Source organism: Aspergillus vadensis (genome assembly GCF_003184925.1).
Source record: "Aspergillus vadensis CBS 113365 unplaced genomic scaffold BO88scaffold_18, whole genome shotgun sequence".
NCBI lineage: Eukaryota > Fungi > Ascomycota > Eurotiomycetes > Eurotiales > Aspergillaceae > Aspergillus > Aspergillus vadensis.
In genome coordinates, this window is record NW_020292056.1 from 649,111 (window position 1) to 676,902 (window position 27,792).

The 27,792-nt window shown below is 49.0% G+C and overlaps 7 protein-coding genes across 7 annotated transcripts; 2 read left to right on the plus strand and 5 right to left on the minus strand.

Annotated features, from left to right (window-relative positions):
• Positions 1 to 2,629: 2,629 nt before the first annotated feature.
• Positions 2,630 to 3,637, minus strand: BO88DRAFT_445159 (uncharacterized protein; the record flags this gene model as incomplete). Its single annotated transcript, XM_025710187.1, has 2 exons — positions 2,630 to 3,509; positions 3,594 to 3,637. The coding sequence occupies 2 exons, from the start codon at positions 3,635 to 3,637 to the stop codon at positions 2,930 to 2,932; spliced, it is 624 nt and encodes a 207-aa protein (XP_025560980.1). The 3' UTR covers positions 2,630 to 2,929.
• Positions 3,638 to 6,209: 2,572 nt separating this feature from the next.
• On the minus strand, positions 6,210 to 7,777 carry BO88DRAFT_466732 (fungal specific transcription factor domain-containing protein; the record flags this gene model as incomplete). The annotated part of the gene is made up of 2 exons (XM_025711485.1): positions 6,415 to 7,777; positions 6,210 to 6,271 (listed from the first exon to the last, which is right to left on the minus strand). The coding sequence occupies exons 1-2, from the start codon at positions 7,544 to 7,546 to the stop codon at positions 6,210 to 6,212; spliced, it is 1,194 nt and encodes a 397-aa protein (XP_025560981.1). The 5' UTR covers positions 7,547 to 7,777.
• A 1,135-nt stretch (positions 7,778 to 8,912) lies between these two features.
• On the minus strand, positions 8,913 to 9,771 carry BO88DRAFT_427317 (uncharacterized protein; the record flags this gene model as incomplete). Its single annotated transcript, XM_025709001.1, has 3 exons — positions 8,913 to 9,103; positions 9,163 to 9,553; positions 9,688 to 9,771. The coding sequence occupies 3 exons, from the start codon at positions 9,769 to 9,771 to the stop codon at positions 8,913 to 8,915; spliced, it is 666 nt and encodes a 221-aa protein (XP_025560982.1).
• A 4-nt stretch (positions 9,772 to 9,775) lies between these two features.
• On the plus strand, positions 9,776 to 11,601 carry BO88DRAFT_466742 (uncharacterized protein; the record flags this gene model as incomplete). Its single annotated transcript, XM_025711486.1, is given in 11 exon segments — positions 9,776 to 9,817; positions 9,838 to 9,921; positions 9,998 to 10,047; positions 10,098 to 10,110; positions 10,141 to 10,205; positions 10,267 to 10,322; positions 10,342 to 10,416; positions 10,471 to 10,704; positions 10,772 to 10,867; positions 10,899 to 11,078; positions 11,140 to 11,601. The coding sequence occupies 11 exon segments, from the start codon at positions 9,776 to 9,778 to the stop codon at positions 11,580 to 11,582; spliced, it is 1,338 nt and encodes a 445-aa protein (XP_025560983.1). The 3' UTR covers positions 11,583 to 11,601.
• An 802-nt stretch (positions 11,602 to 12,403) lies between these two features.
• BO88DRAFT_392147 (uncharacterized protein) lies at positions 12,404 to 13,704 on the plus strand. The gene is made up of 3 exons (XM_025705043.1): positions 12,404 to 12,497; positions 12,579 to 12,917; positions 12,970 to 13,704. Exons 2-3 carry the CDS (start codon positions 12,636 to 12,638, stop codon positions 13,498 to 13,500), a joined length of 813 nt encoding a protein of 270 aa, XP_025560984.1. The 5' UTR covers positions 12,404 to 12,497; positions 12,579 to 12,635; the 3' UTR covers positions 13,501 to 13,704.
• A 308-nt stretch (positions 13,705 to 14,012) lies between these two features.
• On the minus strand, positions 14,013 to 15,531 carry BO88DRAFT_466748 (glycoside hydrolase; the record flags this gene model as incomplete). The annotated part of the gene is made up of 13 exons (XM_025711487.1): positions 14,013 to 14,084; positions 14,171 to 14,240; positions 14,300 to 14,433; positions 14,458 to 14,493; positions 14,533 to 14,611; positions 14,660 to 14,705; positions 14,770 to 14,839; positions 14,891 to 14,950; positions 15,004 to 15,059; positions 15,083 to 15,098; positions 15,146 to 15,376; positions 15,431 to 15,463; positions 15,484 to 15,531. The coding sequence occupies 13 exons, from the start codon at positions 15,529 to 15,531 to the stop codon at positions 14,013 to 14,015; spliced, it is 951 nt and encodes a 316-aa protein (XP_025560985.1).
• Positions 15,532 to 24,665: 9,134 nt separating this feature from the next.
• Positions 24,666 to 26,150, minus strand: BO88DRAFT_84903 (Zn(II)2Cys6 transcription factor domain-containing protein). Its single transcript, XM_025713193.1, has 3 exons — positions 25,864 to 26,150; positions 25,710 to 25,807; positions 24,666 to 25,663 (listed from the first exon to the last, which is right to left on the minus strand). Exons 1-3 carry the CDS (start codon positions 25,969 to 25,971, stop codon positions 25,024 to 25,026), a joined length of 846 nt encoding a protein of 281 aa, XP_025560986.1. The 5' UTR covers positions 25,972 to 26,150; the 3' UTR covers positions 24,666 to 25,023.
• Between the last annotated feature and the right edge of the window lie 1,642 nt (positions 26,151 to 27,792).

Below are 27,792 nucleotides of genomic sequence, written 5' to 3' on the forward strand. Positions count from 1 at the left end.
GCGGTGAGAACCTATCGGAATTGACCGGGCCTTTTGTGTGTCGCAAATGGATCTCCGGGAACCAGCGGGAAATTCTGTGTCTTCAGCCGAACACAACACGACCCTACCTGGTCACTATCATGAAGCTCATCACGAGGCCTAGAACGGTAATCTTGTCGGATGATTGGCCCGTTTTCGGCCCATCGTGCTCTCAGATTCCGATATTTTCTGTTTTGCCCAGGTCTCGCTGGGCTGCCTCATCGTTGCGAGATCTCCTCTTCTACCCAACCCATGACCAGACGGGCAAACTTTGGGGGTCTGTCATGCACTACCCGTTACCGAAATTGGTATATTTCGAGCAGACCATAAGCCGAACGCATCTGAACAGGGAGTATTGGACAAACAATCAGTCCGAACCAGAAATATCCCGACGCCAAGACTTATTGTCCGAAGCGAACTGGATTGGGCTACCAGAGGATTCGCGGTGTCATCTACGTCACTGTTCGGGAACAGGGTATGCTACAGATGGAATATATTGTGACTGGATGTATATCGTATGTCCCAGGGGCCGAGCAATCGGGCGCGAGGAAGCGCCTGCTTCCATTGACTGGGTGTTTTTGGTTGTGTAACACAGTCCTGATAAAGGTTCGGGTGCTGATGGCTTAGCCTTCTATTATTGTACAACACAAGGAGGGCGTAGGGAGTTGAAGAAGCAGCTATGAGCGGCTGCCAAAGCTGAAAACAAGTTTACGTTGAAGCAGGTCCCGGAATGACTTTTTCCTCGTAGCACATTTCCGAAATAAATCAAAGTCACTTAGATGAAGTAGGCTATATTAATCAAGTAGTGGTTACTAATAAGGTTTGCAGGCTCTAGGGTCAGGGTCTTGGATCCCTACCCACATATGCCCAACGTCTAACAGGTCTGACCGCATGATACTTTTCTAGCAGGCCGATCCATGTAGGAGTTGATGTAGAGCAGTCAGCACTTGCTATGTTACAATGATACGACTGTGGTATATGCTACAAGCGAAGTAGAGTCCAGAAAACTCGCGCTTTGGCGTTTTTGTACAGGATATTGCGCTTTATGGGAGAATTGGTGGCAAAAGTCAGCAAATGCCAATTTCCACAAGAGTAACGTTGCCTGCCGAGTTGTTGGTTAAGTCTACTCGTCATGCAGATGGCGAGGACTGCACGTGCTTCAGGATCATGAACATAACTTGTCTTAATAAGGGACCGTGAGAGATGAAGAATGACAAACACTAAGAGCCAGGGCACTAGCAGCGAAATATCCGCATAAAGAAGGCTGTTCATGATTATCATACTGAGTATATTAAATGTCTGCCTTACATATTTGGGATAAACTAGCCCCATACAATTACCATACGGACTAATATCTGCACCGCCAGAACCTCAAAGATGACACTCATACATACACTCGTGAAGTAATCAATTAATCAGCCACAATTAGCCAGCTGACAGCCGTAGTAAAGAGGAAAGGAAAGGGTAGAGGCTAGGCATCATGGAAAAAGCAGCCCCCACGACTCCAGTAGACCACAGCAGATCCATGTAAGCACGGGGTTTTACGTAGCCAAACGGAACGTACTCCCAGAAGCTAAGGTCATTGTAGCGAATAGCGCCTCAGTCTCATGTCCATCGATTCTGATTGGCTGGGTTCGCGCCTCTTGAACTCACGATTGTCAAGGCGTATAACAGATGCAATAACGGCATACTGGACCGACATAGAGCAACTCCACCATACACCTACCGGTGGATCCATCGACAATGATGGACAAGGTGAGACGATCTCGGTGTCCACCATTACGATAGTCCCCTCATCTGTTTCGAAGGAGGAAGTAGATGGCAGGGCCTCTGTTTCGGCACTTTCGACGAGAGTAGGAGTTGTGTTAGACGCATGATTAAGGATGCAATTCTTGGTCTCCATACCTTGGCCAGAGCCACAGTCCGCTTATGGGTCTACTGTCGAGGCTGCATGCCTTCTGATTTTGATCTCCATTGCATTTCTCCTTCCCACGCTCGTATAGACTTTCTCCCTTTCCATTGCTTTCGCTCCGCCGTGGCTGGTTGCCATATTCGCAGCCGCTCCCTTCCCATCCCTGTCACCTGTACCACCCTTTACCTCTTCGTCTGATTTCGCTATAATGCTGGGTCCGTCATCGCTTGCCGGGCTACTTCCCGCTATCCTTACTCGCGGCTCACCTCTCCAACAGCTCTTGACTATCCTATGCAAGAATAGGTTCGTGTTGTGCCTATACTGAAGCCTGATTGACAATCCTATGACGTGGCGAGTCATATTCACTCGTCTAGACTGTATCTGTCTAGGAAAGTATGTCTCTATAGTACCGGGTATCCTCAAATTACACTATATTACGTCCCATCCCGTACTGTTTGGGATCCACCTGGGCATCGGACCAAAATGCCCGAACAGGAGAGTACCTCAAAAGTCTTTCTGACAAACTCCATAAAGGTCCGTTCAAAAGGGGAAATTAAGTGGTACAATCACGCTTCAGACCGAGTCGTTTGGATTGGATTTGATTGCTTGACGGGTTTGTCCCATTTGTCTGTCCAGCTATTCCGATCCCCGTAACCCACGCAGTCAAAGAGAAAGTGATTCGACTATCCAACCTTGGTTATTATAAGTCTGGGTGCAACTATAAGTATATGCAATGTATGCAATGCAAGCGAAGATTCGAGAACATCCCAAGTAAACGTCCAAAGTGCTGAAATGTGACTACAAATGTCAGATGGGAAAGATAGAAAAGAAAGAGAAGGGAAATGAAGATGAAAGGTGAAAATGGAAAGGGAAAGAAGAATAAATGAAGTTAAACAGAGAGGTATCTTCGAATAGCCGTGAGTGAGTAGTTACCAGTCGCAGAGGATTGGATTTTCAAAGAATGGAACGCAACACAAAATGGTTTATTAGGCGGTAGCATCACCGACGTATCCGCCCGCTGAGCACTTCATCTGTGCTCTCGCGCATCCAGGGATACCAGATCCCGACCCTGTCCACGACACCAAATCGTAGAGACCCCGAGTCAGGAAGGCCCGCTCGCGCACGGATGAAGCCGCCGTTCCGCAGGTGCTGTTGTTCCCGCAGGGTCGGGCATTTCTTATTCTTGATAAATCGATAGAATCTGTATTGGATCCCCTGGATTCCCCAGCGCTGCCGGCTGGGGAATTGTTTGTTGAAGTTTTTGCGCACTTCTTCCCATCCCTGGCAGAGGTCCACCCGGTGGTACCAGATGAAGTATATTTCCTCTTCCTTGTACTTGGGTCGAGGAGGCCGTCGCCGCCCCGCTGTATTGCTGAAGCTGCTGGACACAGAGTTGTATCGCTTCCGGAAGGATATCCCGGGCGAGGACTGGCATGATCGGTTCCAGTAAGGCATGAATGCTGTATCCTGGGATGATGCAGGACTCTCTGCGTAGGGGTGGTGCCCGTCTGAGTAGGGAGAATAGAAGTATTGATTAGGACTGGGGGAGTATAGTGGCGACAGCTGGGGTCCACGATAGCTGTATTAGAATCTGGAGTTGGCGGGCTCTTCGTCAGTCAATGGGTTCAGTATAAAATCAATTGCCATGCGACTCTGACGGGACGCCGGCATGTAACCAAGCCGTGTCTGTTCGCGAGCGGCCTCCATGGCAGGTGTATGGGGAAATTGGCAGGAGAGAGTAAAGGAGTAGGTGGAGGCAAAATAGGTCGAGACAAATGAAAGCCGCCAAAGGAGAGACGATATACGTGAAGAAGATGGGAGTGAAGATAATCCTTTTTCCTCCCGCGGTTGAGTTGGTGGGCCACCCGGAAAGGATGGCACAAAGGGGCCGTGGGAAAAAGTAAGGAGGATAGAAGAAGTAAGACAGAAATTTGAATATTAACAGAAAAATGAAGCCCGAACAGAATTGTGACAGATGGGGAAGTTTTACAGCAAAGGATGATGGAAGGGGCGCTCCTTCTCAGGCGCGCTGCCCTGAACTGGGGCCTGGTGGAAGAGGGGCTGGGAAGAGAAGTGACACGGAGCAGTCGAGGAGTTGGGTAGCTTTGTTGAACCGACTTAATCCAGGAAAGGCTGGTCCTTTAAGCATCACCACCGCCGCATGAGACTTTCGGTAGACTCTTTGGGAGGGCAATGGTAGCCAAGGGTCCCTGTTAGTTCTGCTTAAGCCATGCAGGGCCCAAACATCTGGAACCTCCTGCCCTGTAGAGGCCGACGGTGACTGCGCCTCCGTCCGGTCGCGGAGAGGGTCACTCCTACGATGGGTACACGACGACAAGGTTGCGTGATGAGTTGCACCTGCGCCAGCAGGGAGCGGCAATGGTGGTGTCTAGGATATTGGTTGGAGAGGAGAACGCCTTGTTGGAGGGAGGACTGCACGTTAGCTAGTCCGGAAGTCTGCTTATGCTGTTACACTTCTCACTACTTCCTTCAGCCCTAGGTTATCTGCAAGCATGTCCTTGCGGTAGCCGTCGAGTTATACTATGGTAGATCCCACCAATAAATCAGCACTCGACCGGGAAGCGGAATAGATACTGTAGCGAGCTGGTAGAAGCTACACCTACTAGAAAAATGGATCCAGCCTAAGAAAGCAAGCTTCCATATAAGGATGTCGTCCGGAAAGCCTCAGCATCAGAAGGATTCGCTACTTACCTGGACGATAGATGGATCCTTAGCACTCACAGCAGCGGGAAGTAGAGGGTGGAAGAAGCACGAGGATGAAAGAGTGGCATAAGATAAATTGGATGGTTCAACGAGTTGAGACCGCGACAGGGTCACGTTGGCCGATCGATGTGCAGAGCCGCACTGGACGCCTAGGGAGGTTAGTTGTGAAAGCCGATCGCCGTTCGAGCAGGTGGTGAATCTAAATCGCTGCAATATTTTACCTGGATGGTTCTTATGCGTTAGCTTTACTCTATTTTGGTTTTTGTTTAGGTATATTTCTCATTCTATACTTTTAAGCTTGGTTACTCTGTGTTCGTTTCCCTCTCCTCTCTCCTTCCTCTCCCCTTGGAATGCCGATCAGGCCTGTTTGTGCAATATGCACCATGGATACCGGGAATTCTCATATGGAATGTGATGAGAGGGAATGAAGGAGCCGCATCAAGGGGGAAGAAAATTCACGAACGGAAGTATCCAAGACAACAGGAACTAACCGTGATAGCACTGTCCCCCTCCCCGGATTGGGCTCTTAGAGATAGAAGGGAAAAAGAGCATTTCGAGTCCAATCGTACAGCGATAATGAAACCGGTCACCGAAGCGTTTGAGATACCGGGCCGTTGGGTGGTCTGCAGCCTTCCACTTTAGAATCCCACGCGAACCATCAAAATGAAGCTTTTGGACAATACATAGGTGGTTCATATTTTAAAAGGCTAAGTGTTACTTTGGCTGTACATTTCTGCAGGTCTGATGCAATCATAAGCCCTAGGTCGCTACCGGCAATAACGGCTGTAACAACATGAGTTCTCGGCATTGTAGCCGAGATGTCGCTCGTGACCGTACGACTGGATAGAAACCTCGCCAGATCCATTCTTCAACAGCCGTACCTAGAGACTGTGCACCAGTAACCTCCAAGCTACGGTCGCCTATCTAGGGCTTTACAGTAATCGACTAGCTTCATTAAAATCTCTGATTCTCCCTGCGCGAAATCGTCCCCGAGGTGACGGCTGGAATGCTAGACAAGGGTACGGAGTGGAGATGCTGAACGTCGAATAGTAAGTAGGAATTCTCGATTTTCCGCTTTTTAAGCCAGATATAATTCGCTGTCGCCCGGAAGACTTGACATATACCATCACATAACGGCCCAGCCCGATTGCATATCGTACTATACTGATGTCTACATGCCTTTTCTAAGTAGATAAATACAGTGCATTCACTTTACATCATAATCGTAGCTGCTCAGGCTCCTGCAGCCAGTACTATTCCTGAAACGTCGTCGACTTATCGTTCAGCACCTTCGATTCGATCCAAATCAGCAACCTGTGGGAAGCGACCGATTGTTCTCCTATTGGGTGGCCGGTAGTTACTTTGACCCACCTTCGATATAATGGTATGTCCTCAGTGAACACCTACTCAGACCAGGAAACTCAGCAGACAAAAGGCTACGGGAACTTAGGCAATACGGAAACGGCTTGCTGGGGCCAAGCTATATGTAGAAGTGCTTGTGAGGTGTTGCTAGATTTCATTGAGCATGCGAACATCTAGAACCCACTTTATTCTCTCAGCAAAGAGTCTCCCGAGGTCCAGCCATGAGCTGGATGCAGTTTCCCCGCTTGGCCGAGTCTATAGGGAGCAACAAATCTACTAACCAGTAAGGGTCGATCGTGATGTAGGGAAGTCCGATCTACGGTCGTGCTGAAAAAAGGGAGCCGATGGAGCTTGATTAACCCCATGTTCGTTAACGCCGTCAATCAGAGGTGACGCACCCCCACCAGTAGGCAAGTCTCCGCGATCGGGAAGATCGCTGAGGTCGATACCAAGGCTCGGGGCAATACGCTGCAGAACGCTGTTGCACTGCCGGAACGCGCGTCCGGAGGCAGGATCTGTGTACGCCATGTGGTGAAGCCAGCACATGGCCTTCTTGATCTCCCTGTCCGTGACCTCCAGATCGGAGAAGACGCGAGCTGGGGGGTGTCCGCTGGGCCCGGGTGGCCAGCTGGATAGGTGACAAAGGATAGCTGTTGTCGCTTGCATTATGTAATAGAGGATGCACCACCAAGGAGTCATTGCAGTGATCCACATGATGTTTGGTGTCTGTGGAAGGCACAAAAGGAGCGAGCGGGCGGAGCGGACACACATGAGCGCCATGGTGGATCGGAAATGCGCGCGACTGCTGGAGTTGTGGAGAGAGCTGGGATGCGAATGCTGGGCATTTGCGGGATCGGGAGACTGAGGTCTCTGTGGCGAACTAGCGCGCGTGAGGCACGGGCGGCAAAGCATGATACAGGTGCTATAGTATCTCAGGGCTAGGGAAACCCGTTCTCGCCTACACCGGGTGTTGTCGTCACAAGGGATGTTCACTTGATCGCCGTTCACGGAGATGAATCGGTAGGCTTCGGGAACCTTGCTGAGCCAGTTATTTAGGACGCCGCTGTATTTTCGAATCCCCTGCTCGATCCGGTTGCCACAGTCGTGGAGGGCCTGGAAACTATAGACATTGCTGACGATGTCCTGCGCGATGGCGGCTAGGTCCACAATACAGTGAAAGAACAGAGACGGGCTGGGTTCACAGGACGCGAGCCAGGACACACTGGCGCGCGCTTCCTCCTCCGTCTGGAGGAGCGTGGGCTTGAGACGGTTCATGCGTAATGCGGAGTCATGGCAAAGAGGCAGGACGTCGGGTCTGCCAAAGGCCGTCTCTTCGAACGGGATGGGCAATAGCGTGGCGCTGAGGCGTTCGCCCACGTAAGAGACCCGGCCAGTGATTGCTGTAAGGAGATGCTCGAGGAGGAAGATCGACCACCACAGCCGAATGCGGGCCTCTTTGGCGGGATATTGCGTTCGATCATCCACAAAGCGCAGGTTAATTCCCAGCGAGGCGGCGGATCGGAATGCCATACCGGAGAAGTTAGACGCTCTGCAGCGCCTGCGTCCCTCCAACTGACTGTCGACCCCGGAACTCCCTCACTGAGCCATTTCTGACCATGATGGACTGGGGTGAATGACGCTTGCCCAGGCTGGTAGCTGGGCCTGGCCGTGGAACCTCCGTCGCAGTCATATTCGCAATGCCCCGATGTTCGACTCGCTGTTCTGCTGTATAGCCAGACACACTGGCTGGTACACGGGCAAGCCGACGACCGGCAAAGGTCAGTACTGGCAGAGCTACCTCTCTTCGATGGCGCTCAGTCAACCCTGTACAGAAAGCGTCGGGGCACCATGGTCATAGTGGTGCGAGAGGGAAGCCTGGCTCGTCAGGTAACCGTTCGGTGGGCAACAGATTTTGTTACCGACAAGATTGCGGTTAAGCTACACACGCCACCAGGTATTTCCAAGCTTTAGCCTAGGGGCCCTCGGAAGTTGATGGCTCCCAAGACTGACAAGCTCGTTCCTGGGATACTGACGATTGCTCTGAGGAACAATCACCGCTATCCTACACTGTTCTACATTCGCATGATTGTTCTTTGTCTTCGCGGGCCACCGTATAGATATGAGGGGACTATGCAGCTCTTTGAATATTAATTCACGCGCGCATCACTCTGCAGCTATGGAAGTGAAAAGGATCTTTCACCGATATCAGACTTATATCTAGGCCAGGCGCCGTTCCAGATTGTTCGCACGTATTGCCACTTTTCTACAGTCTTGCCAATCTGTTCCTATCTTCTTCTTAAACTCAAGTTTACCAATTGGCCATGGCTAGTTATGGACGCGTTCCCTGTGTTACAATCCTCTCCATCGCGAAAGATGTATTGGGTTGTTAGATAACGGGCATCCCCTGCCCGCAAGACGTCGACTTAAGTGGCGTGAGATCGCACATACACAGCTGCGACTACTTTAAGTTATGACTGACTTGACCGCTAGGAAACCATGCCTTAATTCTGTCACAAAACATCTGCTATGTGACTCCCACCACTGTATTCTGTGCGCTCGACGAAACATAGGTATGTACCAGATCCTCCACTGCTTACTGAGATGGTTAATAATGATAATTCCAGTCACATATCACCGATGATCCAAAAGAAAAGCCAACCCATGGTTCAGGATGTGCTCTATCACCTTCTTTGTCAAGTGGCTGGAGGAATCAGGAGTCAATTGGAGGCCATATATTGGAATAAACAGAGATCTTCATCCTTGCGGGGCTGATTTGTGTTAGAGTAGGAGTAACACAATCTATAGTTTATTCAAAACATTCAAAACTTGTGTTCTCGCAACTGTCTTCTTTGCGTCTAGGCTGGTATGCCTATTTCCCTTATCATGCATGCGCTGCTCACTTCTTTGTATATAATGGCGGGAAGCTCAATTGTAGGATGTAGTCCACTTGCTCAATACAATCGTGATTGGTTTTCTCTAAGAGCCTCCGCGTCGCCTTGCGCAGAAGGAATTGGTAACGTCTGTCTTCAGGTATCCTGTTACATCCCATGCGCACAGTAAGATTGCCTTGGAGATGGTGGGTGCGTGCTATCTATCTGCTGAAAAGATGGTTGATCTGTATTTGGCACTGCTCAATCTCCCCCCACACTGCGGGTCGCCCAGCCATACGGTTGCAAACTCTCGGGCCGAGTGAACCTGCTGTAAAAGACGATGGTAATCCTGTAGTTGACAGTGTATGGCTGCATGACGGATACCCTCAATGTCGACTCGCAACCGATTTACCCCCTTCTTTGGAATTTTCGACAATCCAGATGTGGAATGGGTATAACGCTTTCGGTCCAGCGCTTTGAACGCCATGTGCAATTCCACATGCTCGGCATAATCCCGTCCGTTAGCCTGGCCAAGTTGGGGGTGCCATTCCTGGATAGACTCGAACGCAGAGCGCTCCAAGCGCTGTTGCAGTACCTGTAGAATGCGGTGTTGAGCGGGAAACGGCAGACTCGTCGGTAGGCAAGGAACCCAGCCATTGTTTTTGTTCTCTTCACCTCAATATATACAGAGAAGCCACGAGCCGATAACGGGGTGCCATGGCCTAGATGGCGACTCCTGGGTTTTAGGAACCATCGATGTCGCCCACCAGAGTTTCCAACTTACGCCAGATGGTTTCGTACCTGACCGGCAAGACATGGAGCACGTAGGTCAATCACGTAGCTTTGCCCACCCGTGCGATGGTATTTCCGTATTTTACGTGCCATCGCGATGTCTGCTGAGAATTCGTGGGAAGTCCCCCAGTCGAAGGATGTTGGGCCTTGGAGACACAGGTCCAGGCCGTCGATACCTCCGATGCTGAACCTTCAGCTGAGGTGTTCCGCAAGAGACAGAGTCTCTCCGACTTTTTGACCATTGTCAGTTCCCCTCTTTAACAGCAGGTTTACATTGATTGCATATCTGCATGGGAAGACTTACTGATTGCTATTCCAGCTCGCCAGTGGATTTGCCCTGATCAGTGATGGCTATGAGTATAACCTAATGTACTTGCCCGGCAAGCGATGTGCCGATGTACCCCGCTGATGATGTTCAGGACAATGACCTACGTACTATAGAAAACAGAATGCCCCATGTAGTACGTTTCGGCGATTTCCACGAGCGTGTCAAATGCCTGCTTGTTGGAGAAAATCTTTGTCAGATTGTCACCGGGTAATTCATTGCCATCCTTCGTCTCTTAGGGAAGCTGCTAACTTGGCGTCTAGTCTGCCATGCGACTACATTGGGCGCAAAGCGGCTATGGTCTTCACCACTTATGATCGTAATCGGTGGTATCCTAGGCGCCGCATCGCACGGTGTCAGTATCAACGGCATGCTCTGGATGCTGAACGTTTCGCGTGGTATTATTGGCTTCGGTACAGTGATAAAGTCCATCACTACGTTGATTTTATGATTGCTGATTATCTCAGGAACTGGTGGTGAATATCCTCCCTCTTCAGTTTCGACGGCATCCGAAAACGCCAATGACTTGACCCTGAAGCAGCGTGGTCCAGCTTTCATCATGCTGACAAACTTTCAGCTGTCATTTGGTGGCCCATTTGCTGTTCTGGTTTCCTTGGTCGTATTCTCAGCCTGCCAGCCATCCCACTACAGCACCGTCCAGCGCGTCTGCTTCCGGTTTCGGGTGCATCTGGCCCCTGTCCGTGTTCTACATCCGATGGCGCATGCAGAGCTCGACGCTCTATCGTCGCGGAGCCATCAAGAAATAAGTTCCATATGGCCTGGTACATTGTTACTATTGGAAGTCGCTCATTGGAACTTGTGGTGCCTGGTACCTATACGGCCCGTACTCTTTCCCATCACCTGGTCTACCAACCATATCTAACCGTCGATACAGACTTCATCACTTTTCCCAACGGCGTCTTCTCCGCCACCATCATCTCCTCTGTGGTCGACGACGACTCGGTTCTCAAAACCGGTGAATGGCAACTCCTCCTCGGGGCCATCTCCCTCCCCTGTGTCTCACTCGGAGCTCTCCTCTATAACAAGCTCAGTGGCGAAAACATAATGATGGTAGGTTTGGCGGCTACCTCATTTTGGGTCTAATTATTGGCTGTGCATACGAGAAAATCGCCAAGATCATCCCCTCTTCCTGGTCTTCTACAGCCTCATGCAGAGTTCCGGCAAATTCGGCCCGGGGGACATGCTCGGCTTATTTTCATCGGAGCTGTATGCCACCGGTGTCCGGGGTACTTGCTATGGGTGGTCTGCGGCTGTAGGGAAAGTAGGTGGCGCTATTGGTACTCAAGCATTCACACCCATTGAGAATAACTCGGGTAAAAATGTACCGTTAATTATTGTAGCTATTCGCGGTGTTGTGGGCATTTTGGTGGTTCAATTTCCTCACTCCGGATATTTCGGGGATAATTTGAGAATCCGCGATGAGAAATTCCGGGCCTACCTTGTCTCGAAGGGGCGGGGTGGTGCGATGGGTGACGATGATATGCGGGCCTTGGCAGTTGAGGGCACCCCGCCTGCTTTCGGGGAGGCAAAGACATGTTCCTTGTTGGGCGTTGTTTAGGAGGGGGAAAACAAATGGTATATGGTTCCTTCATGCCAAAAATTTTTGGTGACTTTTATGGGCCACTTATTAAGATAGGTCACACAGTAATGTCCTAGAAGCCCTTAGTAGTCTATCTGTTAGTAAGACGTCTGCGGCTACGAAGGGGTTGGACGCTTCTTGTAGGATTGAAGCCCCTGCATCTGTTATGCAGAAAGGAGTGCCCCCTAGTGATAAATGTGTCTTCCCGTCCTTCAGCCCTTGGCTAGCGTGTCTTCCATGGTTTTTAAAACAATATTGGAATTCCATCTGTGGCTATCAGTGAAACAAGGGGTTTATCTGGGAACGAGGTCCCGCACTCCAAACACCCCTTGGGCACCTGCATGCCCGCCCTGGCATGCAACGGTTGCCAAGGGGTGGGCCTTACAGCACACTGTTGATGGAACCTTTTCCTGTTGTTGTGAAAAACCTAACATGCCCTGCGTGCACTCCAGCTCTAACCCTGGTCTCTCGGTATCCAGGTTCCCTTTCCCCGTGCCGGTCAGTCATAGCTAACATAGCAGCGAGGTATATCTAAGTGGAAGATAACATGTTTAGCAGGAGAGTATTCCTCCTAGAATGAGCTTGCCAGGCTAGTGGGCCTAGTTGACAAATTCTGTTCCATTTTTTGCATAACGCAATAGCATTCCCGCCTTGCCGATCGGGCTCGCCATTGATGGCGTCTTCTCGATGCTAAGGTACACCAACCAGGAATCCTGTTAAACTCTCCCGTGTCGATACCACCATACCATAAAACAGAAAGCTGGAGGCAAGGACCCGGTCGGAGCCTTCCTCTTCTTATATTTCAAAGGGGTTTTGTCAGATAATCTCCACAACTTTCTGGACGGGAACAAGTTAACCGGTTGGCAAATCCGCACCGTTACACAAATGTTCAGGGTATGTTGAAATGCCGTAGTTAGCCATAAACTAGACGTTGTTCAAGTTATATTAATGATCTCCTTCCCTTTCTTCTGAAAGCCGTGTTTTATTCAGCTTCGAAAACGGTATCGTTAGACAGCCACAACGAAAAGAAACATGCACATTCTCTGGGCCCTCGTTTCAAGCTATATTTCTCTAGCGACAGCATCGTCATGCTACGCACCTGATGGATCACAAGTGGCCAGCTTCATTTATCAACCATGCGTCTCCATTTCAGGTGTACATTCAATGTGCTGTAAACTCAATGCCGAGGATCCTGATACGTGTGATCCCTCGGGACTTTGCCTGACGAGTGAAGGAGCATATTATCGGGAGTTCTGCACGGATCGATCATGGAACTCGACTAATTGTTTACCCAAGGATATCTGTGGCAATCAGGTTAGTCTCCACTTTGTGCAGCAAATTTGTGAGCAACTAATAATACCGGTAGAATGGTGGAAACTCAGACTGGACCTACCAATTGACCAACTGCGGCGACGGCTCCTGGTGCTGCGGTAGTACCGCTGCCTGCTGCAACACTTACGAGACATTCACTCTAGACTCGGCACTCATCAAGTTTATCTCCAATTCAGATTCCAATTCGAATTCTAGTTCCAAGTCCGGTTCTGCTTCCGATACTTCTGTTACCTCTGCTCCCTCGACAACAGGAACTGTAAATCCATCCGGTGACAGTAGCAGCGGCAGCATCAGCCGCGAAAAGGACCAGTCCAATTCCGATAAGCCGAAGAAGATTGCGATTGGAGTCGGAGTTGGAATACCGCTAGCATGCATAGCCGTGGCTATGATGGGGGTTGGATATTTCTGGGGCAGAAGGAGTATGAAGAAGGAGTTGCAGCCGAGATTCCAACCTCGTATTCTAAATATCCCCCTGGAGAGGCCAAAGGGCGAGATAGGGCGCCCGCGTCCGGAGGATGATGCTTCTAGCGTGTCTCGTTGTCTGGAGGTAGTGCGGAGCGCATAAGCATGAGATAAGAGGAGGTTGAAAGGAGTCCTTGTGGCTTGTGGGTGCTGTCTGTTGTATCACTGCGGTTTGCTGGTTTTGACTTAGCCGGGCCATTGCTGTCCCTGGTAGCGTGTCTCAATATCCCATTGTACCATTCTATTTGGTGAAATGGCCTGGATCTTGAAGTAGTGTTTAATTGTCTTAATCTATAACTTGTTGCTGTTTTACCTTTTTCTTTTTTGTTTGCTAAGCTTCTTACTAAGCACTTAAAGTACTAAGGTAATAATCAATACAATCAGTTAGTCCTTGAGAATTTACCAGAACTGCCGCTATACCGCCCTACTACGTGCCAGTTGGTAGTAGATAAGACTGTTGAGAGAGTGTCTTAGAGAAGTATAAAAGTGCAGGCGAAAAGAGATCCATCTTACGGCGCAATACGGAAGTAGCGCCACTATTCTTGATCGTCACGCTATGGCTAGGGGCCAAATGCCGTAGGATTTGATGGAGGATATGACCATGGTATGGGTGTTTTATCGTAACGCCATACCGTTTTCCAAGTTCCAATACTGGGAAATCGGATAGTCCAAGACATTTGCGCTTCGCTCCAGACACCTTGCATGTCTGGGAGCGTTGACTGCCTAGGGTATAATCAACACATTGGCTCGTCTAGGGCTAGGGTGAACCGTACCGTCGCTATGAGGCTACTGTTGCCGGATTTGTCGCCGCTACTCTCCCACCATATCCCCCCGCCCGAGCCCCTTGAAGCGACATATGAACCTTTTGCTCGACGGATCGTGGGGTGTCATAGCTAATCAACGTCCTGGCAGTTAGGTCATAGCTATAGTTTGCAACTGCACGGTCGAGCACATATTCTTTGGCACCCGGGCGCGGCAGATCCTTGTAATCCGAGACCCTTGCTTCCCAGGATCCGTTCCCGACACCGGTGAACGGCTTTCACAGTCTATCGGTAGCGACAAATGATCGCCCGTACAAGGGCATGCCGAGGACAATCTTATTAGTGGTCACTCCAGCATCGATATATTACTAGACAGTCTGGTCGGTTTTGAAGGGCGTGCTGTTTGGAATGGACGGGTCATCAAAAACGTTAGCTCGGCGGGAGGAATAGGCACTGAACCGGCCAGCGTAGCGTTAGATCATCACGTTTTAGACGTCCAACAAATTGTCCATATCCTTGAGATGGAGGACGTTGAGTCTCTTACCGTCTGCCAGGACAGAGTTAGTAAAAGGCCCACACATTTTGTATTACTCCTAGATGTTTTGGCATACTAGCAGGGGATGCAGCCGTGACCAGAAATTTCTTCCCTCCCGCATGGACATTGCTGTATTCCCCTAGAGCCTGTCCAAGCTTAACGACTTATGCGGTGGTTGCTCCGAAGTCCAGACCCACCTGTCTCAATTCCCTCAGTAGAAGGACATAGTCGTTGGCCTCTTGGTCATTTTCGGGATACTAGACGCAGTGTCATGAGCAGAGCATCCAACGATAAGAGAGCCGCATCTTACACCCCAGTCGATGTCTAAACCGTCCAGTCCTAGGTCTTGGAGCAGCTTGACGCCGTCTGCGCAAAATTCTTCCGTCTACTATCCGTGCTTGCTGGCTGTGCAAATTTGTAGAGTACGTCCAGCCTCCGATAGACAGCAGGACCTTCAGGCTTCGATTCCGTTGCTTCAGAAGGTAGAGCTGCTTGCTACAGCCGTAGAAGTTGTTGCCTGAATCGGACCATGAATTGGTGGCGTAATGTTTCTCTATGTCCACATAGCGGTCAGATAGGTAGACTCCGCCCGTTTCCGGTCGCACATTGGCAAAGGCATAGAGAATGTGGGTGAGGTTGTCGATCGGGGGATCCTGAGGGTCATAGCGGTGACCGTAAATTGCCTAGGGAAGATACGTAGGGTGGATATTCTCTTGAGCGGGGCAAGGTACACATACCCAGTTCACAAAGTAGGCCACGGAAGGATATTCCTTCCGATAGGTCTCCCCACCATGGGTGATGATGTTATCGAGACGGAGAATGCTTTCATGAGAGACATGGCTGGCCAAGACAACAAGTGAAATGAATGCGGATTGAAGTCGCATGGCTCATACAGAAAGAGATGTCGCTTTTCTTACTTTTTCCTCTCCCTGAAACAGGCGAGTTTGTATAACCCGAACCGGGGAGTTGTATGTACGATCATAAAAGAGAGACAGAGATTGTCGCTATGACGGTTGAGCCAGCCCAGGCCACAACCGGTTGTGGAGTCGTCTCCTGCCCTGCGGCGAGTCAGTTTCCTTACACGAATAATAGAGTCGCGAGAGTTGATTGCACCTGTGGCAAGCAATACATCCTGCAAGCCCCGGATCAAAGTATCATTATTGGTTGCATTATCTGTGGTCACCGTAAAGATTCGATCCACGAGGTGTCATCTCGTAATAGGTCCAGCAATACATCGCTCAGGTTGCTCCCTGAATGGGGACCGTGTAAGCCCTCAAAGCAAAGAAGTTCTCGATAATTCCAATCACTGTTGATAAAGTAGGCTGTGGTTGCCATAAATGCCTGCTGAAACAGGCTGGTCCAACAATCGAAAGCAAGTGATACTTTAGTACCCTCAGATAAATTGTTCAGTTGGGAGGTATGTTGTTCAACCACAGTATCATGCAAGCGGTGACAAAGCATCTTTACAGACAGGAACTCTAATTAATCAGTACCAGAGTGGATCAGATTTAATAGTTGTTAAAAAGTACTATTCTCTACCACCCGGAAAGGGAGCCGCAGACTTATTATAGTTATTAAAAGCTGCTCTTCTAGTTGATCCTTCGTAACCCGATTCCTATTTATTATAGTTGCTGCAGGCTGTTAAATAGAGTCTTTAATAAATGTCTGCTGGGCTATCTGTTTTTTTTCTTTTTAGCAGTTACTTGACTTCTGGTGTCTTCCCATAGCACTTGTGCCGTGGGACTTGTGATGCGGATGATCCAGTAAGATCAGACAGGACTTGCAGATAATCTTTGGGCAACCTGTATATATCTCCGCCACCTGATTAAAGTAATTCCAAATATCAGTAAAGCGCGTCTCGATTGACCACCTGATCTTAGATCTGCTATTTCTGTTCAGCTGTCTCCCGTACTCAGTCTATAACCACCATGGGAAAAAAACGCTTTCATAATCCACGTCGTATAGAATCCATTTCTTTTTCCGGTCAGGACTGATGCACTTAAGGCTAGTCGGAGAATCACCCGGAGAAAAAATATAGCTCTGTCTTAGACTAAGAAAGGGCTTCGGTCCAGGTCAGTCTATGTTCAAGGTCTTGAGGATATCGATAGGCTTGAGTAATAGAGCCATAATATACCAAGAAGAGAAAATTAGATGAAGAAATAGAGTCTGAGAGCGTCTTAATTAGTGTCAGAAAGCTAAATAGAAAGGATATAAATCTCACTGAAGTAGAACTGGATGAGATCATGATAAATGGCTGGCGGTTTTTGCTATTCTAACTCAATGAATATGGATGGCTTAGAAAAAATTTCCAGTTTTAGAAGATGATGAGCTGCTTCTTGTCTCGCATCTTTGATTTTTTTTCTTTTCTTTTTCCTCACTAAGAATTTTGGATATATTGAATTAGTGGCGCGTCAGACCGCGTCGCCGTACAAATGGGTATGGGCGGGTACCCAAAACCCAGTCGGACCCAAAAAACCCATGAAACCCATCTAGAATTATCAGGGAATGTGGCAGTTGGATAAGATAGTCCTTGATACTAATGGAGCTGAATAGATGGGGAGAGTCCATAAGGTCAACATAAGTCCGTCTAAGCGTCACATCTATCGGAAATTGGGGTGCGTGTCAACTACACCAAATATTCATGGAGTGACGCTCCATGATTATATATATCTGAACAGGACTTCTGCTGAGGACAGGGAAGTCGTAACCTGTGACATTGTCATATTACCAAAAATAACGTAAGCGGCAAGCAAGTCGGCCACGTAAGCGAGTCGGCCACCCATCGAAACTCGTCCGCGCCTCCGAAAGCGATGCTATCCAAACAGCCATTACACCACCAAAAATGCCTAAATCATCAAAAGAGTGGGTGGAACAAGAAGGCAGACTCTGCTTAGCAGTTGAAGCTATTCAGAAAGATCATACAAAGTCTGTTCGTGAAGCTGCACGTATTTTTCAAGTTCCTCGATCAACACTTCAAGATCGCTTGAATGGACTCAAATTTCGCAAGGATTTCAGAGCCAACTCACATAAATTGACCTCTATAGAGGAAGAATCGCTTGAAAAATGGATTATATCATTAGATCAACGTGGTGCACCACCAAAGCACTCTCAAGTCCGTGAAATGGCAAATCTACTACTTCAAAAGCGCGGTCAAAATACAACTATTTCTGTCGGACAAAAATGGGTCACCAACTACGTTTCAAGGCATGATTCTTTGAAAAGTCGACATAGCCGTCAAATAAACTACAAACGAGCAAAATGTGAAGAACCTGAAGCTATTTAGATGTGGTTCAGACGCGTACAAACCGCTATATCAACATACGGCATTGTCGATGAAGATATCTATAATCTTGATGAATCTGGCTTTGCTATGGGTGTTCTAGGCACTACTAAAGTTGTTACACGCTCAACATGTCAAGGAAGACCCTTTCTTATACAGCCAGGGAATCGCGAATGGATAACTTCAATTGAATGTATCAGCGCTGCTGGATGGGTGCTGCCAGCATATTTAGTGTTGAAAGCAAAACACATATTGAAGCTTGGTATGAAGGAAGTCTACCATCTTCCTGGAGAATCGCTATATCACCAAATGGATGGACAACACGAGAGATTGGTCAAGCATGGCTTAAAGATCACTTTATTCCTTATATCAAAACACGAAGAACGGGCCAATATAGCCTCCTCATACTTGACGGGCATGATTCGTATCTAACACCTCAATTTGATGACATATGTTATCAAAATCAGATTATACCTGTCTGTATGCCTGCTAATTCCTCACATCTATGTCAGCCTTTAGATGTTGCATGCTTTTCGCCTTTAAAGAAGGCTTATCAAGATCAAGTTCAACAGCTTATCCGTACAAGATATCATCATATCGAGAAGGTTGATTTTCTTGATATGTATCCGAAAGCCCATGCTCAAGCGTTTACTAAAGCAAATATACAAAGCGCTTTTAGAGCTTCAGATCTTGTTCCTCTAGATCCAAATAAGATACTGGAGAATATGATCTTCAAAGAGACCAGCCGTCCGAGCAGTCAAAGCACCTCCTCTTCTTCGATCTTTACAAAAACACCAAGAAATTCGAGGCAATTCAAGAAGTACGAGTCTACACTATCTCAATTACTTCAACAACAAGATACACCATCTACACCAATACGGTAAGCCTTATCGCACATTTTTAAAGGCGCGGAGATTGCTTTGAATCATACAGTACTACTTGAGCATGAAAATCGCCAACTACGTGAAGCTCTTGAGAAAAGAACCACCAAGCAGAAACGCAATCAACATCAAATGGATGGTTTGAATGGCTTCACTATACAAGAAGCGCTTGAGGCTTTCAACCACGCTAGAGTGTTGGAAGAACAAGCTGGGGATACAGGTCCTAGAGAGGATCAACCACGCCGTCGGGCGCCTCCTAGGTGTAGCGCGTGTCATATTATAGGACATATGCGTACTAGATGTCCTAATCGAGCAGTATCTTGGGATAGAGCTCTTTAAAGCGTTGAATTAGGTGTTCAAAAAGCTTCATTTTTGTATATAAATCAGAATGATGATCTACTAGCGGGAGGGTGGCCGACTCGCTTACGTGGCCGACTCGCTTGCCGCTTACGTTACATGCAATGACTAATCAAAATTATGCTTGAATTATACAAACTTTGGGTAGCTTGGGTAACCCGTGGGTTCAGAAAATGAAAACCCAACCCAACCCGCGTTTTGGCGAGGTCTAGTTTCCGGTTGTTCCCGTTCTTGGGCTGACTGAGACTGGTTCGGGTCTAATTTGAGACTCAATTAACCGAGCTGATCTCTAACCACATCACCATTGGTAAGACTCCGTGCTACCTGGGCCGACAGACACTGATATCCGATGTGGGAGTCATTATCTCTCGCCTGCCAAGGAACAATTTGAGCTATTATGTAACATCCGACACTCGACGTGTTTGGGTATGATAATTAAATCCAAGATTGGAGGGAATGCCTTTAAAATGACTGACATCGCATGGCAGATGTAGGAAGTAAACGCCATATAAAAAGTCCACCAAAGTTCCATAAAAGGGTATTCTGGAATCACAGCATCCTCAATTTAATACTCGCACCAAGTAGTCTTCAACAGAAAAGTAGAGGACCGCGATTATCTGGACGAGCGAAACAGCGGGGAAGAATCTTCTTGCAGAATGGGCAACATGGTTCGCAATGTCGTCTTAGGTATACGAAGGCCAATTTGGGATTTCCCGGAGCTTTGGAGAGCAGGGAATCGTGAAAGAATTTGTTGGAACAATCAGAGCAATGAACGTGACCGCAGCCTAACACAAGGTCTACCACTTTACAAAAGCATATCTTGCATCCATAATGCTCCTCAAGCGAGCGGCCTGTACACTTCTAGTAACAGAATACACCAGTGAGGGTGGAAAACTCATTGCTCATCGTCGGTGGCGCACTCCTTCTGCTGGCGACTCTTTGAAAAGGCATCCATAACATCCGTTGTATGATTGGCTACTGTAGTTGTAGCAGCGGGAACGTCGTGTCATCTCATGTATGATTAGAGCGGCTATTAAAACCATAGTGGTGCCGAAGCTTACCGATACTATCTCCTGGACGGTGCGAGCCATGTGAGGAAACATTCGAGTCCTCCCCCGCGTTACTGAAAGTATCAACTTCAGTAGGGCTCCCTGCGAATGGGCTCCGTAGATATACTGAGAAAATACCGTCATTTCCCTCGCCGTAACTTGTTCCAGGGGGAGGGTCTGAGAACGTTGGCAGCCCTCCTATTTCAGCCACATTCGGAGGGTGGTCGGGCAGGCAAAGTCCGGAATTCTCTAAGGAGTGGAACAGCCGGGCTCGAGAAAGGGGGCATATGTGGTTCGAAGTGACAGTAATAGCATTAGAGAGAGATGGTGAAATGAATCAAGCGACTGTCCAATATGCAGCGTATGAGCTGTAGGTTGAGTTGGAGGACCGGACAGGCTTTATATGTCCGCCAATACTCCAAGTTAGTCTTAGACTGGAGCAAAGATCATGCTGAATCTGCTTCACACGGAGCCAATACTGGCTGCGAATGATGCTTGTGGGCAAATCCCCCGTAGCGCTTCGACTTGGCTGCCTATGACTTTTCTCCAGGGGTAATCCGCCCACGGAAATTGTTTGCTTTGGTCGTCGCCCCGTCGCGGGCCGCCTTCAAGGACACCACAATACAGCCGTACAGCCGTACAGCCTCGGTGTTCCTCATTCCGGCTTCGCCACTTATCTTCTACTGCCAAAGAGTTGGGCCAATCATCAGTTCGCCTACGAGGTATATTGGCTGTGGAAGAAGGTGCTCTGTGGCTTGGATTTATCCGTCACCCACTCCCGCACGCTGGCGGAGGGCATACAGCAGTCGATTCCGCGTATTCGTGACCTGTCTCTTCAGCTTGGTGAGTCGATCAATATTTTGACCAGTCTTTTTCAATGACGCCGAAGCTTCCGGCTAATTGCATCCCGTTTCCAAATGGCTCTCTGAAACTCTGGATCCTGATCGACTGTGGCTTTTCACGCATCAGTATATTCTTGGGGTCGGCGTCGGCCAATCCATCATCCTATCCGTGTAACTATGACTTGCGACATTGCATAATCCAGCTCAAGGCCTCTCCTCAGTGCCTGCACATCGGTGCCGGTTTATTAAGGAAGATAATGGTTCAGAAAGGTTGGGTATTCGCCTGCTTTATGATTAATTTCTGCTGTGCATTGTTGATAATCGCTAACATACCTAATCGCTCTGCATTAGTATCAGGTCAAGGAAGGGAGCCCAGGGAGCTATAGGCATGCGCCAGGTCTTACTACTCTTATTAAGGATGGTGTTGCCACTGTACTGAAATTGATGCGTGAACAATGACTACATAAAGCCGGCAATCTCGCCAAACGTTACGAGCTGCCGTGATAATGTAATCCGTGGGATAGGCTGCTTGTAACAAGTGTGAATCTTGCTACAGATGCTCTCGACATGGCAGCACATGTAGTAATCAGCCTTATCCCGTTGAAATAGGACAGGCATCTGCTGGCAGCCACCGTCCAGGAACAGGTGTTGGAGGTCTTCCATTTGACTTCATCCCGGGGGTGAAACGCATAATTATGAAAGAAAACGCCCAGTAGGAATGCGTGGGGGCTTAGAATCAAGGACGGTTTGTGGGTTAATCACGGGTAAATAGAATGTGTTCTTGAGCGGCTGGTCAGCAACGGGATTTTCGACAGGAAGGGCTGCCGAAAGAAAGCAGGGAATTACGTACACTTGCATCAAGCCCATATATATATCTTGCCAAACTCATACTCGATCTTAAGGGGGATCTAGGTGTTCCCTTAGACGGAGCACTATAGAGTTGGAAATACCGCATAATGTTGATCCGATTCACTGTAAAGCGCGCCCTCAAAAAATATAGGCATTGATGCATGCGTTAAAGGCCAAGGTGAAACCGTTTCTCCATTGTGCCCAGAATGGCCTCTCGCAAGGGTACTACATCTTCAATGAACATCGGAGTCTGTTCTTTCTCATCTGTGTCGAAAGCATGCTCCCTTGCAATTCTTCGAATAGTCTGGGGCCAAAGCTGATTAGCAATCCATCCAAAAGAGGGGCTGGTGCTCATCCTTACCTCCGTTCGCCTACCGACCGCATCGTCCATTGGCTCTCCCGTGAGCTCCCTATAGTGTTGGAAGGAACAACTCCCAGTCCATATCCAGAAACTTTAATTTTTTGATACGCTTGAGAGCCGGCCATTCTTTCCCGCCTCAATCACAGGCACCAACGGAGGAACTGAGTCAATTCGTTTTGCTCAGCATCGCGAAGTACAGTCGCTGGGTCAACCTACTTTGAGTCTGGTAGTGCTAGCGCCCTGTATTTCTTCTTCCTCCTTCGGCAATACATGACTATTCATTAGCCAGGACTTGATGCGTGCTTGACGCTTCGGTGCGGCCGTACGGAATTTCGGCATACCGTTTTTATCGCTCTTTCATCCGCGTAAAGTTTCTTCTGGTGCTCTCCGCGTAACCGTCATTATCACTGTCTGATGACGTCTCGGCATCAGAACCAATATCGCGGTCAGTGTCATAGTCATTGGCGGAGCCACTGTCACTGCATTCATCATCACTGGAACTGGTGTCCGATTTTAGCAAATACACAGAGGGGTTGGGCAACGTGTCACTTATCCTAGCGGCGCGTTGACCCTGCCAACTCGGCCGTGTATCCCAGCATCTCAAAGGCAAATGGTGTAGACAATTGACCCAGCGCGACAGTCCGATTCCTACACGTTCAACACAGACCGTCACGGATTTGTAGTTACCTCGCTCATTGGTTGATGGACAGTTCAATCGACTGCAGAGTTCCACCCCCTTCCTCGGTAAGCCTTTGAGGCTGGCACATATGGGGTGCCGCAGCGAACAGATTCTCCAAGCGGGATACCCCCGTGGAGTCCTGCCAATGCTTACCATGACAGGTTGAAGGGCTACGACCGCTACAGTGCTCACATCGCGATCGCTGAACACTGCTCTGTTGCGGTAAGCTGTTACATGTCAGATTACACTGGCAGACCTCGGCGGTCATTAAGCAACTTGGGATCATGCGATGGCGAATGCCCAAGGGCACCCAACCGGAGCCGTGTCAGGCGGGCGCGCATTAGCCACCCCAACAGCGTCACAGCGCCAGCGCGTCACAGCGTCTGGTATGGTGAGGGGCAACACAGCTTTCGGTTGCGTAATTAACGGTCATACACAGAATTGGAGTAGCTCATGGCTGAGGATCGAGAGGTGCAACCTTCATTGTAGGGCTAATCATGTCCAACCGTCTGCGGTGCCAGCCTGCCTGCTTGGCGGCGTTGACATGGGAGTAGACTAATCGCCATGACTTCCAGAGCCGCGACCACTCACCAAATCACTGATTCCAGACAGGGTCTGCTTAGTAGAACCCCATTGTCGGTACATTGATTATCATGGACGTCTGGGGCTTTGTGGCGTACGCTTAAATGTGTGTGAGGAAACATTTACGTCTACACCATAATACGGTCGCGCGGTGAAGTGAACGTACTAGGGTCATCAGCAGAACCGCAGACAAAAAGCCCCCATCTTCTACCGGGGCAATTTTAAATGGTAAAACATGACACCGTATGTCATTAGTCGATCGCTAGGAGCGCAATGTTGTTGGTGCGATATTGATACTATAGTTACGGTATGGCAACTGGAAACACGGTAGCTCTCCCCTGCTATGCATCCTGACAACAGGATATTCCAAAAATACCCTTTGTAGAATGCCTGGCGATAACCGGATTTGACTCGATACATAATGTCCTCCACCAGAGCCACGCGGAACGGTACATACCGGCTATTTTTGTTGTGGGGCAGAAGAGAATGTCTTCCACCGTCGTGCTTGATAGTGGCTGTGGTTGCATGGGGATCCATCGTCCAAGTTTTGTCGTACATGATCAGGTCCCCAACCTTCAATGGGAAGCCTGGAGTCGTCGCAGGAGGACAGTAGGGTTCACTCGACGTGTCACGATCTTCCTGATATCCCAACCGGGGACGCGTGAGTTGCCCAAACAGTCCAGATGTAGCCGGAGATAAGGCCAAGCTGTCAGGTTTGTGAGTGACGTCTTTCATCACCGTTTTAGTCACTCGTGGAAACTGGAACGTCTTCTGGCTTAATCAGGAGCAAAGAAGGTTCCTGGCCTCGGCAGTCGGTCTCCGCTGGCCGATACGCCCTGCGCGCCCTAGGCAAAAGTTCGGCCACTTCTCAAATAAAGGCTGCAAGCAACGATCTGAAGAAAATGGGAAGACTATGTTGTAATTTCAAATATTGGAGGCATAAACGATGACATAGATATAGAACATTTGAAACTAGAGCAAGCATCGGCAAGTAGTGGATTCCACGCAAAAGGATCCAAGTAGAGAGGAAACCAACTGCCCGCTCAGAAGCCCGTCCAATGCTTGGTGGGAACTCCAACTCCAAAACACCCCCGCGCCTTCGTCATCGACGAAAGTGTAAGCCCAAAAAGAGGATGCCGTCCCGCAAGCAAAGGAAGGATGTGATTGCAGTCACCCAAAAGAACCCAACACTTTACAGCTTGCCAATTGCCCTTGCTAGATGAACGGGAGAGCTGCCGTACGTTCAGAATAGTCCAAGGTCGAAATGTTAGGAAAAAAAAAAGAGAGCATGTATAGAGTACACGCTTTCCATCGTAGTCGTATGCAAACAGAATGTTAGACAACGGAAACACTAATATGCTGGATCCTGTCGGATCGAAATGACTACTCGAGTCGACGCGATTTCGGACGCATTCGATTTAAGATTCGAATGATGTCTTCATAATCTCGCCTAAGATTCCAGATACGGCGAGAGCATGCAGCTCATCGGTAATTGGCGATTGAACATGGGTGACGGGACCTGGGCGTTGAAGGGCAGATTCGTGTATTCGGACGCCCCTTTTATATCCGTATCCTCGAAAGCGCCAAAGTTATCGCCACGCCATTGTTGCGGGGCCTGTAGGGCGAGGGGGTTTACCACCCCTTGCATGGTTATGGGCGCAACGAAAGCGGGATTTGTCGGTGCCATCTGTGGCTCTAATTTGATCGTGGGCCCTTGCGCCTGGGACGGTGTGCTAAAGCTTGATTGCGTACATGAGAGCTGGCGAGCAAATGGATCTGTGAAGCAGGAGGGGATGATGGGCGACTGCGCGCTTTCTGAGCTACCGTCGGATGACTCCTGGCGTCGCATGTGTCCGGCATTGTGTCTCCACAGATCTTGCTGCATGGTATCTGTGTTTTCCTCGAAGCGCCCGCGCTTGGCCTGGTCCAAGGCGCCAAGTCGCGTAAGCAAATCGTGCGTTACAGGATGGCCATTGGCCTCGCATTTCAAGGGCTCTCCCGGCCAGCCTTCGCCCTTCAAGGTGCGACGGTACATTTCTTGCAGGCCATTGACGAGCCACGTCTGTTGTTGCTCAAGTATCTCGACATATCTAGTCATGTTAGCCATTACAATATGTCGAACTGGTGCAAGCTCACCCCTTGGGGTACACTTTGTTGTGAGCCTTCTTCCTCTCGCCAAATACACAGATGGCATTATCTGTCCTGCACCGAGCACATGGGTTGGCTCCGTCACACTGCGCCGGGTCAGTGCATCAGGGCAAGCTGATGCTTGAGCCATGACTTGGCTTACCTTGGATTTCTTCAATCTACACCGATCGCATGCCTTACACACTCTCTTGCGAGCATTACCGTCCGAACGAGAGTTGTCTGACGTAGGTGATGATTGGCGTGCCGTCATTGCGGATATATACCATACGAAGGTGAGGGAGGGCTGGTCGCGAGAAGGTAGTTGGCCAGAGAAATCGAAAAGAATATCCCCCAACAAAGGCGAAAAGTAAGAGTAACGGATGCGCGAGTCCCAGTTCCGAAGGTTAGTTTTGTTGATTAACTAGTTGGCTTTGCTCTTTTTTCCCCCTTTTACCATTCAATTTTCGTTGTCCTTTCCTCTTCTATTATTTTTCTTGTGCCTTGTCCTGCCTATACCTGTATTTGCGGTGCGGTGTTGCGATGATCAGTGATTGACAATACGTAAGATTGGTCGATGATATAATGAGGCCGTGTGGATGAATGTAAAGGTGTAATCAAGCATAGAAGGTTCAGAGGGTCGAACCAATGCGAAAGCCCAGTTGCAGCAGCCGCATGTAATGATTATTGATTAACTTTGAACGGACCCAAGGACAGGATAGCGTTGCAACGGTCCACCGGTGATTTGGCAAGGCAAGGTACGTAATAGAAGGTGTAAAGAGGGAAAGTATTATCTGTGGGGAGGCGGAGGGCCAGGCGTGACCAAACCGGAGGGTCGAAGCTCTTTGCTTATGTAATAAGGGAAGAGTAGGATGGCCGCTGTCGCCTTGGGATTTATTGACGCAGTCTAAAGGAACCAAATGGATCTGGTCTGGCAGCGCTGGTTGACCATTGGCCGGCCGCGAAAGGTCTGGAGGTTTATGCAGTGGGGCCCTCCGTATGGGGAACTTGTCTCCTGTGGTAAGGGTATCGGATCGGTATTGACGGTTCCATCCAGACCTGCACGGTATCGTTTATAACCACTACTGCTTGCTGCCTGGCCATCGTCAAGCGTTGCCCACAGCTTCGGGGAAAGAGCGGAGATATCTTCTACATGGGCCGGCTTAAATCCAAGACGCATAGGATAAGATTAAATGAGATTAGACGTGGTGCTCTAAAGCTTCACCATCCTGCAGCCACAGCGTGCCAATTTCTGCCATCATGGCGCCTCTCTGGAAGCCATACTATTAACGTTAGGTACTTCTTTACCTGGCTGATGTAGGTCTCCATACTGCGTAATCATACGTCATAACCAACATCTGGACACACGTCTGCCTAGCACGTCGAGAACCTTCCCAGCCTACTGGTTTGGTAAAGGCTCGCGGCCGAAGGCCAACTTATTATCATGACAAGCAGCTTCCATCGTTGACCTCTCAGAGTGCTTGGACCGGGCCGAACTGAACCGAAGTCTCCCACGCCACCCTTCCGTGAACGCTCTACTAGGCACAAGAAAGTCCCATACTTGGGATAGTCGCATTTCTGTAGCGGTCCGTCATACACATGATTACTGATTCATATGAGAACTCAGTTATCGATGATTTAATGGAACCACACATAAATATCGCATTTGTGTTTGTAGGGCTAAGTACGTTGGCAGGCCTTGTTGACCACTCACCTCGACCAACTATTCTCTGCTGGTGAATATTAATTTGGCATGACGCCTTCCTCGCGATAGAGGTCGCAGAGTTCGGCTATGAGTTCGGTCACCACGGATAATGTGGGCGGACGCTGAACATCTGATCTTATAAATGAACATCATGCATGCATCGGCCTACCGGGTGATCTACATGCTGCTCTGGATGCGATCGGAGCGAGCGCTGAGAGTACCTCAAGAACTGTGCTTTAACCCAGGGTGTGTCTTCTACGATCGACTGTAGGCTGTTCGGATTCTCCAGAAACTTCCGCCTCAATGGCTGTTTCCAGATATTCTTAGACAGCGACACTGTTGGTAAGAAAGTTTCCCACATTTGCGCTGGTAACTTAGTGCATTTTGATA

Bases quoted from the DNA above. Each gene is read 5' to 3' on its own strand.
- BO88DRAFT_84903 (XM_025713193.1), bottom strand. From the start codon at position 25,971: ATGACGGCACGCCAATCATCACCTACGTCAGACAACTCTCGTTCGGAC. The intron at 25,808-25,863 runs GTAAGCCAAGTC...GACCCGGCGCAG, and splicing joins GTAGATTGAAGAAATCCAAG to TGTGACGGAGCCAACCCATG. The intron at 25,664-25,709 runs GTGAGCTTGCAC...TAACATGACTAG, and splicing joins AACAAAGTGTACCCCAAGGG to ATATGTCGAGATACTTGAGC.
- BO88DRAFT_392147 (XM_025705043.1), top strand. From the start codon at position 12,636: ATGCACATTCTCTGGGCCCTCGTTTCAAGCTATATTTCTCTAGCGACA. The intron at 12,918-12,969 runs GTTAGTCTCCAC...TAATACCGGTAG, and splicing joins AGGATATCTGTGGCAATCAG to AATGGTGGAAACTCAGACTG.